The sequence below is a fragment of the Lonchura striata genome, chromosome 2 (assembly GCF_050655825.1).
Source record: "Lonchura striata isolate lonStrDom1 chromosome 2, ASM5065582v1, whole genome shotgun sequence".
NCBI classification, from domain to species: domain Eukaryota; kingdom Metazoa; phylum Chordata; class Aves; order Passeriformes; family Estrildidae; genus Lonchura; species Lonchura striata.
In genome coordinates, this window is record NC_140704.1 from 95,977,118 (window position 1) to 95,993,526 (window position 16,409).

The window sequence follows — 16,409 nt, forward strand, 5'->3', positions numbered from 1 at the left end:
CCTCATAAAGGCTTTTCTAAATTTCATACTCCATTAAGAACAGTTAATGAGCAACCATGGCTTACTGCTTTTGAGCATGTCACTTTGATTCAATTTATTTGTTTATCTATTTCCTCTCTTTGAATTTCCACTTAAATTTTTTGAGAGTGCCCCAGAGTATTAAATTTGCTAAATACACATTTTTAGAAAACTACTCAAAATGGATTACATGGATGTGGAAGGATCAAACAAAATTGGATTATATTTAATTTCTGAAACTTCCTGAACTCAGAAACTTTTTATTGACAAGAGTAGAACAATGATATATTTTCTGTTATTCCTGATAAGGAATGCAATGATATATTTGCTGCTATTTCTGGTAAGTGGCTAGTAAACTGCTGATTGTATTATCAATTTCAAGAAACATTCCAAACCCCAAACTGTAGGTCTGGATGCAAGCAAATTGTTGGATTATTTTGAAAATAAGGGAGTAATTTTAAAAAGCATTAAGGAGAAAAATAAAATGTCAAATGGTAGCTCTACCTTCTGCATTTGCATCACAACTAAATCACATAAATTCTCAAGAAAATGGCATGCTTTCTTTTCAGAATAAGGTTGAAGGTCTCCGTGAGAATCTTTATTTTCTCTCAAAAGAGAACCTTTCAACAATGCTGGAAGTTATCCTGGAACATACAGAAGACTTCACAGACTCTGCCTATACCAGTCATGAACACAGAGAGCACATTTTGGAGCTGTCTAAACAAGCTAAAATGGAACTAGAGCAGCTGGTTTCAGTGTGGATGCAAGCTGTAAGAGCTTTTTAGCAAAGTAAATCTTTTCATCTCTACTTTGAAAAGAAATTTTGAATGCAGTCTTTCTTCTGGTCTACGAATAGAGAACTGGGTATATTCCTCACAGTGGGAGCTGATCAAGAAAGCCAGAGTTTGTTCTGTGCTTTTGCAGCATCCATATGTTCTGTCCTCCCCCTACCCCAGTGGTATTGCTTCATTGATTCTTTGATGGCTAAATTAGGCTACTGATGGCAGTAGACTAATTTTAATGAAGATGTGAGTGGAAACAAGGCAGTGAACAGAAGTATCACTGCACAGTCTTAAACAGTGAAGTCTTTTGGTGGAGTAGTTCAGAGATTTCAATTGTCTTGATCCCAATAGCTGTGACCACAGTTTTCTTTCTTGTTTTCAACAGAAACTGTTAAACTGCTGGAAAGGAAAACATTGTAAAAAATTGACTGGGTTTTAATATTGTGGAGGGAGAAGAGAGACAATAAGGCTATTTTTGTTTGTCCTTTTTTACATTATTTAAATGATGGTAGCTTTTGGGAAAGAATCATGTTAAGCCAGCCTCTATCTCTTGTCCTACTTGTTCCTTGAAAATGATAGAAGACACATGCAAAAGGGGAAGCAAAAGCAGAGATGGAAAATGCAGCTTCTGGTTCTGATGCTGACTTGCTTTCAGTCTTGCTCCTGGGGATATGTATAGCACAAAGTCTTATCAACGCTCTGAAGTAAGGCAGATGTGTCCTGGTATAGGATATTTACTTAACTGAGTGTATTATTTACGAGAAAGCATTTTTGTTCCTTTTTTCCTCTTTGAATCAGGTACTACTGTCATGTGTTTTTAATGCAGTAGTGTAGTTTGAAGGGCATATAAATCTTAATAATATACAGAATATTATTATGACAAACAAGACACATACAGAATATCAATTGCATAGATTCCCTTTAACTATAGGAGCTAAACCTGTGTTTAGCTTGGTGTTGTTGGTTAGCCCTGGTAGGCAGCTGTGCAAACACTGCTCAGCAATAACTAACACCATGTTGTCAGCACTGCCTTTATCACAAATCCAAAGCAGCAGCATGCCAGATATATAAAGAAAGTTAATTCCATACCAGCCAAAACCAGGATGTGTGGTTATTTCTAAGCTCTATTACTGGTGGAAAATAATCACCTCTAAATAATTTACAGGTTACATTTCAGGAGATAGAAATGAGAGCCTAGTTCAAGATTATGCATATATATGATCTGTGAAAATACTTGGATGTGCACATGTGTGCTTGTGCATTAAGAATTTTCATTAATAAATAACCCAGTCTAGTTGTGACTAAAGACACAGTAGCAGGTAAAACAATAACAGCTCACTGAGGTGGATATTTGGTTTCAGCTCAACAGTTTCATTGCAAGGTGAATGTTCTGAAGAAGCATTTTATAATTCAATATAAAACATTTGGTATAACATTTTTAGGTACCACTTTATTTTAAAAGGGTGTTTCTATTAAAAAGAAAAATGCCTTAAACGTTTGTTTTACTTTAGGATGGTCATGTAGAAGATTTCTGGCAGATGTCAAGGAAACCCTTTTCCTGAAGAAAGCTCAGTGAGGTTTAGAAATAAATTCCTGTTGAACACAAGCAGTCAATCAGATTGCATCACAATTGGTTTTAGATTTAATTTGGTGATAAATTTTTCTATAAAATAATTTTTCTAGTAGAATATACACAGGATGCACAAGTGAGAGCATTTCATCTGGAAAGAAAAGGCTATCTTCTAAAGCTTCTTGAGATAATGACATATGATGTCAGGGTGGGGTTTTTTTTTGCTGGGTTTTTTGTGTAATGTCTTGTTGGTTTCTTTCGTTTCTAGCAAAACCAAAAGACAAAGGATCTCATGGAAGACTTGGAAGTAGCCATTTTAAAAATGTGCCAGTGCATGAATGAACTTAAAAGAGAGGTAAGTGCAGCTTAAGCAAGATAAGGTGAATAAAAGTTTGAATTTCATATGTGAGGTTGTAAAATGGGATCCTGTACCCAAGAAGACTGTTGCCTTGCCTACTCTTGTAGACAAGAGTAACCAAATCATAATAGCATCATGGAGCTAGCTACATCGTCTTTGTCTTTACTGATTAGAAATCTTTTGGCTTCATAGGTTCATTGCTAACCCAAAAAAGAAGCGTTTGGAAGCAAGTACTATGTATGTAATAATTATTTTAAATGTAAAGGCAAACTTCCCTTGGAGATGTATGCATCACTCTTTGTAAATACATTTTTTTCTAGTGTGTGCATAAATTAATAAATTACATTTGCAGTTTGTTTGTAGTTAACCTTTCCTATTGATTTCCTTAGCAGAAATATGTTATCATAGTGCCTTACACTCAGGGCTTTTTTCCTCAGCAGTTGGCAGCTATGTATGAGTCTGTAGTAAATCATTCTTGTTTTCCTAAGTGCAAGTATGCTGAGGTCAGCTGGCACACACACATGGAATACCTGCCTCATTTGGTACATGGGATGGACTGCACTTGCTGCTCAGGGTCTTCACCCTTCCTAGGAAGGATGGCATCGCTGCCTTGTCTTTTCCACAGAATTGAAGCAAATACAGAATCTGATTTCTGGTAGCTTCCTAAATATTTGCACATGATTCAGCTATCTTTTTAACTGCTTCAAAATGCTGTTCTTTTAAACAGATGGAGAAATGAAGATTAAGAACAGTGAGTTTCAATACAGAGCAGTGCAAAGATGTTAGAAAAATGTGGTGAACTTGTTTAGGCTGAGCTGTCAGCTGTTGTAACTGGAAAATCTCAACTGCTGAAAAAATCATGCCCCCCTTTTTTACCATAGGCAGAATGAGAAATTTTGTCTTCTGGACTATAATTCCTGCAACTGTCTTGAAGATTTGAAAGTGTTTTCAATCTGTTTCAGTTCAGTTGCACTTTTGCTGTCAGGCAGAGTGTTGGGCTCTAGAAAGTGGAGGATACATAATTTTTGCACTTTGATTATGTTCTGGTTTATAATTTGGTCACCATTATGGAAGTAGCAGAGCTTTTCCAAAATGGCATTCACTTTGGAATGTGAGTGCTTCACAGTGCTTTAACTGTGAGATTATCCTTTTTGAGTAACATTGTTCCCAGGTGCTGAATGAGGTGGAAGAGTTCCTGGTCAAATTAGGATGTGACTATTTAATTGCATAGATAATAAAGCCACAGGTGGCTAGAATATGTTTTGTGAAAGAAAGGATTCATGCTTTTAGAAGCAAGCTCAGAAAATTATGTTGTTTTTGTTGTTCTCTGTGTAATGATTTAATTGATCCCAGAGTGGCCATACTTCTTTACATGGCTGAAGGCTGTCCTGTCAGTCTGACTTGGGGTGCTGCAGTGTAGCAGTCAGCAACCAAGATTTCTACTGGTAAATTCAAATATTGTGACTCTAATTAAGTGTTTTTGAGAGCCTGAGTGGCTGATAACAAAAGACAGCCTTGTTAAAGTAGTTCTCTACCCACCTCTGTCTTTTTATGGAAGAAACAGAAGTTATCCTCCTTTCTTGAGGTGATTTTACCACTCATGATCAGAGGCAGCATTAAGTAGAAGTGTATTTCTATTTTGGATCAGAATGAAAAGAACCTCTAATGAAAAGGTGATCCCTGTGTAGTCTATGTATAAATAAGAATTGCCAGTTCCTACTCCAACATTACAAGCCTTTCAGCTATCCTTTCTTCAGAGCTGACTTCATTTCTGGGATTAGTGATTAGTGCTAATTTTTAATGCCATGTGAACAATGTTATATAAATAGTTTATAACAGCTTGTCATAGCTCGTTTTTCCCCCTCTAAAAAACAATTGCAGCTGTTTTTGAGGCAATAATTCAGTTGTCTTGTCTATTGTGAAATTAAAAAACAAATCCAGAAGAACTCGATTCTGGATGCGCAGGAAGTACTGCCAGAGGAAAGGCAGAAAAAATGAAGTCCAGTGAATTAAAAACCTCAACATGCCATTCCAATAAACATTTTTCTCTGTGGAGTGAGTTACAAGCGCATCACATTCATAAGAACTGGAAAAATACTTTCTCTTGAACACCAAGTTTGTTCTCTACTCAGTCTAGTTTAGCAAAGTGAGTGCAGTGTAACAAGACTCACAATAGTCCTGTGAGCATGCTCTGCTGTTTCTAAAGAAGTTGCTATTTTGGTTTTAGCAATGTTCTTAAAATGGGGCTGATTGCAGGGTGCAGGTAACCTAGTGACTAGTTAATAGAACTAGTAGCAGCAGTCACTGATACATGTTTTCAACCAGGGTGCTTCACAAGAGGACCTGAGTGTGTGTCTGGATTTAGAGATGTGTTTAAATGAGATGCTTCTCCTTGCTTGTTGGGACTGTAGGGAGATTGAGACTTCTTCAAGACCCATCTTCTTGTAGAAAAGTTGCTTTAAACTTTCCTAAGGCTGTGTTACAAGCTGATTATATTCAAGCTTTTCTTTGCATCACTGATAATTCTAATTTCTAATACTTTATAAATTCATCTTTGTGTGGCTTCAATCTGACTTACACAGTTCAATGTGTTTTCTTTAGGAGAAGTGGAATGGCCACTGTACTTTGCTTATGCTGAGCTTGGTGATCCACAGATTCATGGGCCTGGTTTTTCCCCGGCTGTAACATAATCAGAAAGCAGTGGTGTGATAACTTCAGGGCCTCATTTTACCCAGCTGCTTTTTTGTTTCTCTCCATATTTGGTTGTGAAGTTGGTTTTTCTTGTTTGTGGGGAGAGTTTCTTGGCTTTTTGTTGTTGGGTTTTTTGGGTTTTTTTTTTTTTTTGTTTTTTGGTGGGTTTTTTTTTTCAGTGGTTTTTATCTTTGTTCTTTGAATAGTAGTTGAAGAACTAAAGCTCCAGATAATAAGCAAGCTGTATATGAGCTTTCATGCCAGTAAATTTTTTTGCTTCTTAAAAAATTAATCTGTCTTAAGCTTGTTTGACTTGGTACTGGATAGATTTCTTTTTTTGGTTTCATGGTTTCTCTCTCCTTCTTTTAATGCTATTCAAGGTCCACAGTGCAGCAACATCTCTGGCAGCAGATCTTCTAAAATACCATACAGATCATACAGTTCTCAAAGCATTAAAAATCACAGGAGTAGAAGGAAATCTTGAAGCTGTAGCAGAATATACTTGCAAGCTATCAGAGCAGAAAGAACAGCTTGTTGAGGTGAGTTCACATCTGCTTTCATTGTATAGGGCACTTAGAAAATGAGTGCCTGAATTTGCATCAGTCTGTTCTTTAGGATGCCGTTGGTCTGTGTTTTTGTAATTTTATTTTATTTTTATAGTATGCTGCTGAATTTTGGATTGTTCTTGTCAGGGTCTGAGCCACAGATGTCACTGTGACATGTAAATGTTGTAGAAGGGATTTATATTTGTGCCCAATGGATCTAGATTAAATCTCTATGTAGACATTTGGCCTAAAATATTAATTTAAAAAGCAAGTTTCTAGGTCCAAGAGGAAATTATCACCCCTTTCTTTCAAGCAGCAGGCATCCAGCAATAGCTGAATCCAGGTATACAAGAATGCTGGAGATCCACAGTTAAGTTTTTAATGCAGTGAGTTTGATTTTGACAATCAGTCAAAAGGGCCACTGAAAATCTTCCTCCTTTGTTAAAAGCAATGTGTGTAGGGGATGTCAACCACATGTACCTTCTTGCTGTCTCTCTCACAGGTGAGCAGAGGCACCTATGCCAGCAGGAGGCATATAAATATAGATCACTTTGATCTGAAATATGGTGATGCCAGCAGCTGTACTTGCATGGTATCCAATACTCATTTCAAAAAAATTATTATATAGAGGGCTTGAGGATTCCTCCCAGAACTATGAATATGCAGAAGCAACACCCTTGAACTTCGAGGACTTGGAAGAGCAATGCTTTGAATTTTTAATTTCAACTTTAATGTCTGTTTGATCTGTGGCTATTTAGTGTTCTAGTGAGACATAATTTTTTTTTTTTTTCAGGCATAACCAGAAGGTTAAATAGTGCTTGCTTGTGAGACCTTACATCATGTCTGATGATGGACAGTTCAATAAGTTGCATATGTGCTGTCTCTGTCTTAAAAATTCCTTTTGATCTGAAAACTTCCATGTTCCTTTTCAACTCAAGTTCATTCTTAATCTTCTTAAAAAAAAAAAAGATGAAGGAAACAGTATTACTTCCCTAAATTAATTTGACATTGATTTGCTCAAAGATAATTTAGTCCATTGGATGATGAAAGCCTAAATTTTCCACATGGTTGCTTGTTTCTGAATACCCATGTTCTGCTAAAGCTATTTATTCTACAGTCTTTCCAAGTTCTATATGTGTGTCTATTTTAAGTTTTATTTAGTCATAAATATGTGAAATTGTTTTTGTTTTACTTTAATTTACTTTTATTTACTTTTAATTTACTTAATTTACTTTAATTTAATTTATTAAGACTTCCCTTTCTCTCAGTGGTTTTCCACACTTTTCAAGTCAGGATTTAGCCCCATTTTTATTGTTAATTCTCCCTGAGAAGCACCCAGCTGTGCAGTCCCCAGTATATATTTGAAAGGACAATCAATAAGTTTATGTTTGTTTGTACACCTTATTTTTGTATGTACACCTTTTCTCACTACTAATAAATGCCCTTATTTTACAATTCTTTTCATGTTTTTTTTTTTAAATAATTCAGATGTGTCGCTTACTAAGGCATGTTTCTGGAACTGAGCCCCTTGAGATAACTTGCATACATGCAGAGGATACCTTTCAGGTCACTGGCCCACAGGTATGTTCAGCTTTTAACTGGCCTCTTCTACTACAAATAAATCAATAAAAATTACTTGTCTGAATTTTTAAGAGACCTAATTTTTCCATGTTCAAAGCATTCATTTCTAAGCAGGAATTTTGCTCTAATGCTGTGTGGTAGCTAAAAGAACTCACAAGAAAGATCATCAAGCCTGCAATTGTCAGATGAATACACTACAAAGACATACTAGTAGCAGTTTAATTTTGTATTTTGCCTGGGGAGGCATTTGTGAATTCATGTAGAACACTATGTACTAGGACTTGCAGTAGCAAATGCTTTGTTCTTCGTCCAGATAATTTCTGCTGCAGAAACCCTGGCATTACATCCATCTAGCAAGATTGCAAAAGAAAATCTTGAGGTGTTCTGCGAGGCCTGGGAGTCACAGCTTAGTGACATGTCTCTGTTGTTAAGAGAAATCAACGATGTGTTTGAAGGAAGAAGAGGTAAGAAAGCTGTGTAGAAATAGAAAAATGTTACTTCAAATGTAAGAAATTTTAAGTGTGATTTAGGAAATTCTGTTTTCTTAAGAGTGGAGTGCAGTAAACAATTCCACATCCTGTGGGATCTAGGTAGTAATACACAAATATGTTTGGTTTGTTTAGATGTCACATCAGGCTGCTTATTGGATTTTTTCAAATAAAAGCAACCCAGTATTTAAAGGCCTGATTTACATAATATTAGTGATGCTTAATTTTCTGCACTGGGATTAGTTCTAGCAAAATCAAATAGAACTGTTCAGAGGACACAAAAGTGTTTGACACAGCTCTTTGCCAGCAGTGTCCAAATATAAGGGGTATAGGACTTTCACCCACCCCTCTTTTTTTGGCTTGGACATATCATCAATTCGTGACAGTCAAGATACAACTTGAATTGTGACATGTTTAATTAATGTCCTGAATTTGTGGAAAATACATATATATACATATATGTTCTCTACTGTCAGCTTGCCTTTTATTCACTTCATAATGTAGTGAATGTAGTTATTTGATTTTTAAACTGCTGTCCTTTCTCCTGGATGGAATTTCTGACGACTCTGCACAATCTTGGGATATTTTCTCTGGTTGGTAAGTTTATTGGTATTTGTACAACATGTAGAAGAAAAGCTTGGATTCTTAAGGAAAAAAATTATGTGTCTATTTTAGCATAGGGTAATTTACCTTTAAAATGAAGGTATTTTGGTTTTCATTTTTATACATGTAATTTTCTTTCACATTATGTCTTTAGTGTAGCCTGTCATGCTTCTTATAGCTACTTGTTTGTTTCAGTCTTTAAGGTATAATTGCATACAGATAGAATGTAATATATAGTAATACTGAATGTCTTGTATTTTCAAGAAAATCGCTCAGGTTCAAAAGCTTAGATTTAGCTAAATATGGGCGCTTAATTTTTTGTATCTAAGATACAGAAAATGTAAATCCTTATTCAGGTTAGATAACACTTTATCAATTATACAGTACTTCATCTTGCTATTGAGACCTCTTTTCATTTTCAGACTTTATTTTGTAGTTTAAATTTCTGTTCTTGATATTTTGTGTAAGCAGGTCTTTACTGCCAGCATTTTGAGCAGAGTAGCAACCAGTCATGGGGTGTAATATCTTAAACTGTTCCTGCTGGTTGCTGAATGAGTGTATGCCTGAGCCTCAAGACTTGTAAAAAGAAAACATATGTTGAAATTCTGAGGGGGTTTACAATAATTGTGTGTACTTCAGGTTATTGGCAGTTTGTGACTTTTGAGAAAAACGTGATTGCTATCCCAGCTGTTCTTCCACCTTGGTCTGAAATGCAATATAAATATGTGCAGCAATCAGAGAGCCTGTTTATGGGTCTTTTAACTTCCAGCAGATTTTTTGTTTGTTTGTTTTGGGAGCCAGGGTCAAACTTGCTTTCTCTAAAGATAATATTTTATAAAATGAAACTTAAATTATGCTGTTTTGCTGTTGTTAATTTGTCAGAATAAATTTGGAATCTTTAGGGCTGATCATGCAATATGTGATTTTTTTCATATTCATACAATGATCTAGCAAGGTTGAATGATAACCTTTTTTTATATTTATATCTATCTCTGTGTGTGTGCATACATATACATATATAGATATTACTGTTTTTAAAAATAATAGGATGAGAATCATGCAACCACAGCAAAGCATATCCTTGGCTCTCCAAACAAATTGTTCTTGATGTCAGATGCCCAGCCTCCTCTGTAGTTAATAACTTTCTCTTGGAGCTGCTGATGTCAGATAACACATTTTCCATAAGTGGTATTTTCCACTTTCTTTAAAGCATCATTTCACAAGGGCAATTCAATGTCCTTGCTTGAAGGAGGGAAAGGAGAATGGATAGGTGTTGCTGAGCAGGTTAGAGGCCATCGTAAGTGATGCAGTGAAGATTTCTCTTGTTTGGCATAACCACACGAGTGTTCTTGTTAGTGTCTCTCATTTCCTCAGTCTCTCTTTAAGCATAAAGCACTCTGATACCACCACTGGTAAGATACTGAGCATTGCCTGTGTTCTCTCTGTGGCCTTGGGTGCGTTAGATCTTGCATTGCCAAAACACTATTAAGAAATCTCCATTTTCCTTGTCACATGGCCCAGCCTAGTTAGAGACTGTCCTTTGAATCTAGATTGTTTCACAGTACCCACCAATTATGTCTTTAGACATAATTGTCTAAGGAGATAATTGGTGGGCCTTCTACAAAGTTTTCTACAAAGTTTTCCTCTCTATTGTGGGCTAATCTGGTTTTGTTTATTTATTTTCTCTTGTTGTACTTCAGAGTGACTCTTGTCATTAAAAAAAAAAAAAGGGAGGAGAAAAAATATCACCCAAATACCCTGACCTTTTTTCTACCAGAAAATACTCTGAAGTTACTTTGCCACTTCCAACATCTTTCTTCTCCAAGAAAACACAACTGGTGACCCAGTGAATAAATGAAATGAACATATTTACTTGCTAAAAGATTAAAGGAATGGCATTCACAAACCTTTTGCCTCCAAACACTATGGAGTTTCATAATATTTGATAAGGCTTTATTCTTCTTGTAATTCATGACACTGTCTTAATGTTGAGGTTGGTAAAAGTGACTTTATTTTACAGAATAAAATGTATCAAGTGCTTTATTCATAGTAAAATTGTGACTGTATGTAAGAAGAGATAGAATTACAGTAAGAGGTATATTTTTTTTTTCTTCTCAGTTTAAAAACTTGTATTTTTGTACTACCAGTTTAAATGTTTGGCTTTGTTAGAGAGTTCAGAATACAGGTTAAGATGCAAAAATTGAATGGTGACTAAATGTGCTGGACACATGACACATCAAATAAAAGAAGCATTTTTCTGATTACACTAGATTCACATTGTTTATACTCATTTCTTTATTTTCATGAGCAGTTGCATAGCACCTTATCCAGTGGTTTTTTTTCATAACCTAAAATGAGGTATTTCTCATGCTGAGATTCCAAGACACATGGGAGGAGCTGGATTCAGTTTGAAAGTGAAGAAATATTTTAATCAATTTTAGTGAAATTATACCAGAACATGCCCAAATTGAAAAGGGCTTCTCTATGGTAGCAGGATTCACAGGCATGACAGGCTGGGGGAGGTTGGTGAGCACACCACAGCCCAGTAACCCTTATTTGTATTTTGGAAATATTCCTGTGCTGTGCAGAACTGTACAGCAAGGTACAGTTGTCCTTATTTTGCTCAATCCTAAAACACTTCTTAATCCAGTGGTGAGGTGGCCCCTTCTCCACAATGTTGGTGTGTCCAGGCTTGGGATGAGGAGGGTGACAGGCTCCTCAAGAGAGTTCTTCCTGCCAGCCATGGGAAGTCTGATTCTTCCCACAGAGGCATTGCTTGGTTCATTTCCATTTGATGCTTAACTCTGAGGCTCTTGCACTTTGAGATGAACCACCTGACCTTTCATCAATCTCTTTTGTCTAAAGTGTTGGTTTGAACATGGTGGAGAAGAATGTAAATAAATAATCTTCTTATTTGCTGCCTTGTAACTGGGGTAAGAAGTGAGAAAATGATTTCTGAAGATAACATACTTCTCTGCCCTCCTCTTTTGTTTTGCCCACTTGATTTGAGAGGAGTTGAATGACCATGAGATTTCTGAATGGCTGTAGGTGGTGTATAGGTGATACAGATCAGAATTAGGAAGCTCAAATTCTAGGAAGAAGACTGAAGCAGGCATGCTGCCATACTCTCAGAGAATAAGTGGCATCAAAAGTGGGAGTTAAAAGTTTATAGAAGTATTATGGAGGGAAAATCAGGATTGGAACTAGTAGAAAGCAGAAAATTGGAAGACATAGAATGAAATAATGAAAATTAATTCTAAGTGAAAAAATTAAAAAAGGAAAAACATGTTTCAGAAAACACATTAGGAAAAACCAAGGCAGAGTAAAATAAAATGAAGACCATCATGTGGTCTTGATATCAAGCCTCTTGATGTAATAGCAAAGATCTGACACACAAACTAAGGAAATTAAATACCTAAAATTATAAATGCATATTCTGTTAAAGGAATCAAAAGTCCTGTAATTACACTGATGCAATTAAGTGTTTTCTGATTAATTACGATTATCTCTGACCTGAGTTGATCTACTCCTTTGAAAGGTCTGGTATCTATGGGTCAGGTGAAGTATGTTTTTTGTGTGCATATTTTGTGATCTTTAGGGGGTTTTTTTTGAATGTTCCAAGAAATAAATAGTTAGATCTTTCTTCTTTTTGAATATAGTGAGCAAAGAAACCTTGCTAAGCCAAATAATGGGAATTACTAGAAGAGCAAAAGCAATTTTTATTTTCTTACTTCTGTTTGCTATCACTTTCCATTTGGTTTCTGCAATTCTGAATGCTTGCCTTGTGTGTGCAAGTACTGTGTCATTGCAGTGAGCATTCTTATTCCATTTGTTATGGCAAAGCTTTCTGTGTTTGAACTTTTTAACAAGACACAACACGTTTTTACATAGCTCCAAGGAGATCTTTTATGCTGCAGCATTTAAAATTGCAAGTTCACTTTTGTTCTTGGTATGTCTTACATGCCCTTTAGCTGATGTTTTGATGTATAGGATGTTGTAAATGACTTCTCATAATTTGTATTGGTCTTTAGGGAGAAATCTTGCTTGGATACATGTTTGGGCAATTAATATCTGAATAACACTGTATTCTGGAAAAAAAAAACAATTATGCAGCTTGTGCCCTGTTAACTCATTCATCTTTTGCAAAACTGCATAGGGGAAGGAGAAAGTGATCTTAGAAAAGAAGGTTCCTTTTTTCGTATTTTTCAAGAGGCTTGAAGGACACTTGTTGGCATCCTAAAACTGTAGGAGTCAGTTGCCTAGATACAGAGATTATGATCTTCCTGTTGTGTCAGGAGAAAAAGGGCATGCATTCAAAAAATCCTGAATGCACAAAAGAACTGTCTTCTGAGGACTCAGAATGGAATTTCTCTAGGAGCTGATACAAGAAGAGGAATTAGCAATTGTAGAGGCGTCTTTTGGTTGTCCTTTGCTGGGATGTGTGGTCTCTATGTAAACCTGTACTGACATCCATTGTAGTAGCCCTTGGGTTTTAGTTGGGTTTTTTTCCTTGTTTCTGGGGTTTTTGGTAATACCAAAAATTTCTTACTAGCTCTTAAGGTTTTTACTTATTTTAATTTGGTTTAGCAGACTTTCCTCTCATGAATCTATTCTAATAATGCAAGTCTTCGTAGACTATTAAGTTCTTCTGGTAATTGAAACTCTAATCTTAGGCTGTTAGCCCAGGCAGTGTTTCCTCTTGAAAATAAACTCTTCTTATCAACTTTTAGGTAACAACCAAAAAGGATTTTTTATTTCTTAATTTTTTTTGCTCAGACTTGGAATATTGTAGGCTCCTGGATACACAAGAAACAATTCAGTAAGTGTGTAAAATGCTGTAGAACAACCCTCTTCATAAAATACAACACACATGGGATACGTATAGTACAGTACAACATGAGAGTTTTATTTGCATTACTTAGGAAAACCTGCCTAGGTATTTCTCACTAGTGGCACTGTCTACTCCGAATTTCAGACCATTTAACTCATGGCAAGAAAAGCCATGCATGCAGCTACAGTTTTATGTTCTGTATTTTGTGATAAAATGAGTGTGTGTAGCTGGTGAGTCATTGGAGAGAGTTGCTTTACTTCCTTGTGAAATACATGCAGGGGGCTAGAAATATTACTGGGGGAAATGTTCAGAGAAGCTTTCTTAATTGCCAGTTGCTAAAATCTTAGCAGTACAGAGCTCTTGGCCTGTCTCTGAAAGCATGAGACAGAGGATCTTCTGCAGTATTCAGAGAGGAGGAATTACAGGTAAGTAATTTGCTTTTATAGTACTGCATTTTAAGGAAGGATGAAGTAAGGCTTCTGACCCCACTGATTAAAATCTGTATAAAAATTTTGGTATAAACCTGTGTGTTCTTCATAGGAGAGAAGCGTGTCTACCTATCACTGCCCAGACCAGGGGTAAGTTGCTTTTGGGTTTGTTGTGTTTACTTGGCATCTGCTGTTCTCTGACTTCTTTCCCTGTCACAACCTGATAGGGACATAACAATATCTTGGTAACATGCATCCTGACTGGATGGCTGACAGTAAAATATCAACATTTGTCAATTTATTAAGTGAATAAGCAAACTGAAGACAAATGTAACTAGTTGTGTTATATGCTTTAATCACTTTGATTGTACATAAACTTTAATTCCTGTTCATTAATTTTTTACCACATACTCTACTTTCATGCTATATACTTAAAAAGTGCATTGTTGCTATTAACTGTAGGAATATGCTGCAATAGACTGAAAATTAAAAGAAAAAATAAATCATACTACAAAGACAACATTGTAACCTCAGTTAACCTATTTGGAACAAGGATTCATGTTTGAGCCTGTTGTAGCCTCTTTAAATAATGGGTTCTTGTTTCTTTCTTTGATCCTAAGTGTGTTTAATGTAGAGAAAAAAGTTACACCAAATACCCAGTTTTTAGGTGTGAGGTATTTAATATCTTTAGCTGATTATAATTTATATTACACTGTTTCTGAGAGCATCTGTTTGTTAGAAAGCCTCCTAAATCTTATTGGTGTCATGTAATCAGTCATTTGATTCACTTGGCTGTGAACTGAATCTTTCCCTGGGTAGTAAAAAGGGAAAGAATGGTCTCAAAAGGTACAGTAATCTCTAGCTTGTTTCTTTCTCTCCTTGCTTTCTTTCCTTAATCTGTAGGGGAATTTGGGTTTAAAATGGTCCTCTGTCTCCATGTCTTCTGTTGTCCAATTCTACAGCTTCAAACACATTACAACATCTGACCTTAATGAAAAGAGAAAGCTTTATAAATCAAATATTTATAAAAAAGCTTTATAAAGCCAATATGCAGATTTAAATAGAATATGTTAGGCTGCATGAGCATGGGTGAATATCACAGTTATGGAACTAAATATTGAAACTTTATTTAGGGTTCCTTTCCCTGACCCCTTTGACTAAGACACATAGCTTCTGGATGTCATAATTTAGAGATTAAATGTTTGAAGTCAGAGTCCCAGTTATGGATTCATATGTTTTTTTTTAAATAATTCAATAAAATTTTTGTGGTCAGCATTTAAACAGTTCTGCTTTGTTATTATTTGAAAGGTTGCTGCCTTCTTTTTGAGTTTTGCAAGATACTTACCAGTTACAAATGCACAGTTTGAAAGTAGACAGGAAATGTAGATTGCATCCACAGAACACCAGAGTTTCTTCATAGAGTAATTTCTTTGCCTGGCTGATGCTCTGAGCTTTGGGACTGACTGTCTTGGCAGTGCTGTTCCTTTCAGCAGAGCCTCTCCTCCCCCTACTGCCATCACAGATCTGCTGTGCCTAGCTGACACCCACGCTGTCCCTGCACAGAGGCCACACTGTTCCTGCCAATCTAATTAGATCACATATTTTGTTACATCTGTTTAATTGCCACTGTGCTGTTTGCTGGTAATAAGTGGCACCCTAAACCATGCTGTAGATGAGGACCAGAGCAGCAGTGATGATTCATGTGTGTCCTTAATGCATATTTTTTCTGTATAGTTAAAATGTTGAATCATATTTTAAAAGCAGAATAACATATTTACTGATCTGACTTTGAACAATTGTACTATTCAAACAGTGCAAGGGGAACGCTAGAGTGGGGAAAACTGCAAAAACATTCTGAGGTTTCTTTAGTTAATTGTGAATGGGAAAAGTTACTTGTTGTAACCAGTGCTGGTTTTCTTGAATACCCTTCACTCTGCAGCTTAAATATTTGCCATACCTTCTGGACCAAAGTTTGTGTTTACAAACAAATGTAGTTTGATTTTGTCTTCCTTTCTTCTTTTAAGACACTGCTTTGAAAACACCATTTCTTAAATTGCATTTCTAATATGCAGTATAGTCAGATCACAATTAGGAGTTCAGTCCTTTGTGCTAAATGTTTCAATACGAGATCAGCATTTCTAATACGTAGGCAGAATTTTGGTGTCTCATCTGGATAGACATTCATAAGAGTCAGAATATTTAAACATTTTTGGATAGGAAAAGGGAAGTGGCACAAAGTTAAACTGAGCACTAAATTGCATTAGGAACTTCAGTATGAGTACTTTTGCTCAGATTCTTGAAGTGAGAAATGGAAATGGGACCAGAATCTCATTTCTGATGCTGTTCACAATGAACAGTGTTGTTTCTTGTGTTTGTGTGGATTTTTTTTTCCTGCATGCATTACTGAACCTAATTTGCCCAAGTACTCCTCCCACTAATGAATAGCAGCAAGTTTTTTTCAGAGTTTTTCAGAATCTTAGACAAGGCCCTCAGCTGGACACTGGGATTATCCAG

At 36.0% G+C, this 16,409-nt stretch overlaps 1 protein-coding gene across 3 annotated transcripts in view; it reads left to right on the forward strand.

The window, feature by feature from the left end:
- Window positions 1-16,409, forward strand: part of CTNNAL1 (catenin alpha like 1) — a 57,149-nt gene that overhangs the window by 35,587 nt on the left and 5,153 nt on the right. For all 3 annotated transcript variants that reach the window (XM_085571791.1, XM_021528720.3, XM_021528721.3), the window contains 6 exons: window positions 588-788; window positions 2,639-2,725; window positions 5,800-5,958; window positions 7,453-7,545; window positions 7,859-8,009; window positions 14,008-14,045. In XM_085571791.1, coding sequence (XP_085427917.1) covers window positions 588-788; window positions 2,639-2,725; window positions 5,800-5,958; window positions 7,453-7,545; window positions 7,859-8,009; window positions 14,008-14,045 — 729 coding nt within the window. The remainder of the gene's footprint in view (window positions 1-587; window positions 789-2,638; window positions 2,726-5,799; window positions 5,959-7,452; window positions 7,546-7,858; window positions 8,010-14,007; window positions 14,046-16,409) is intronic.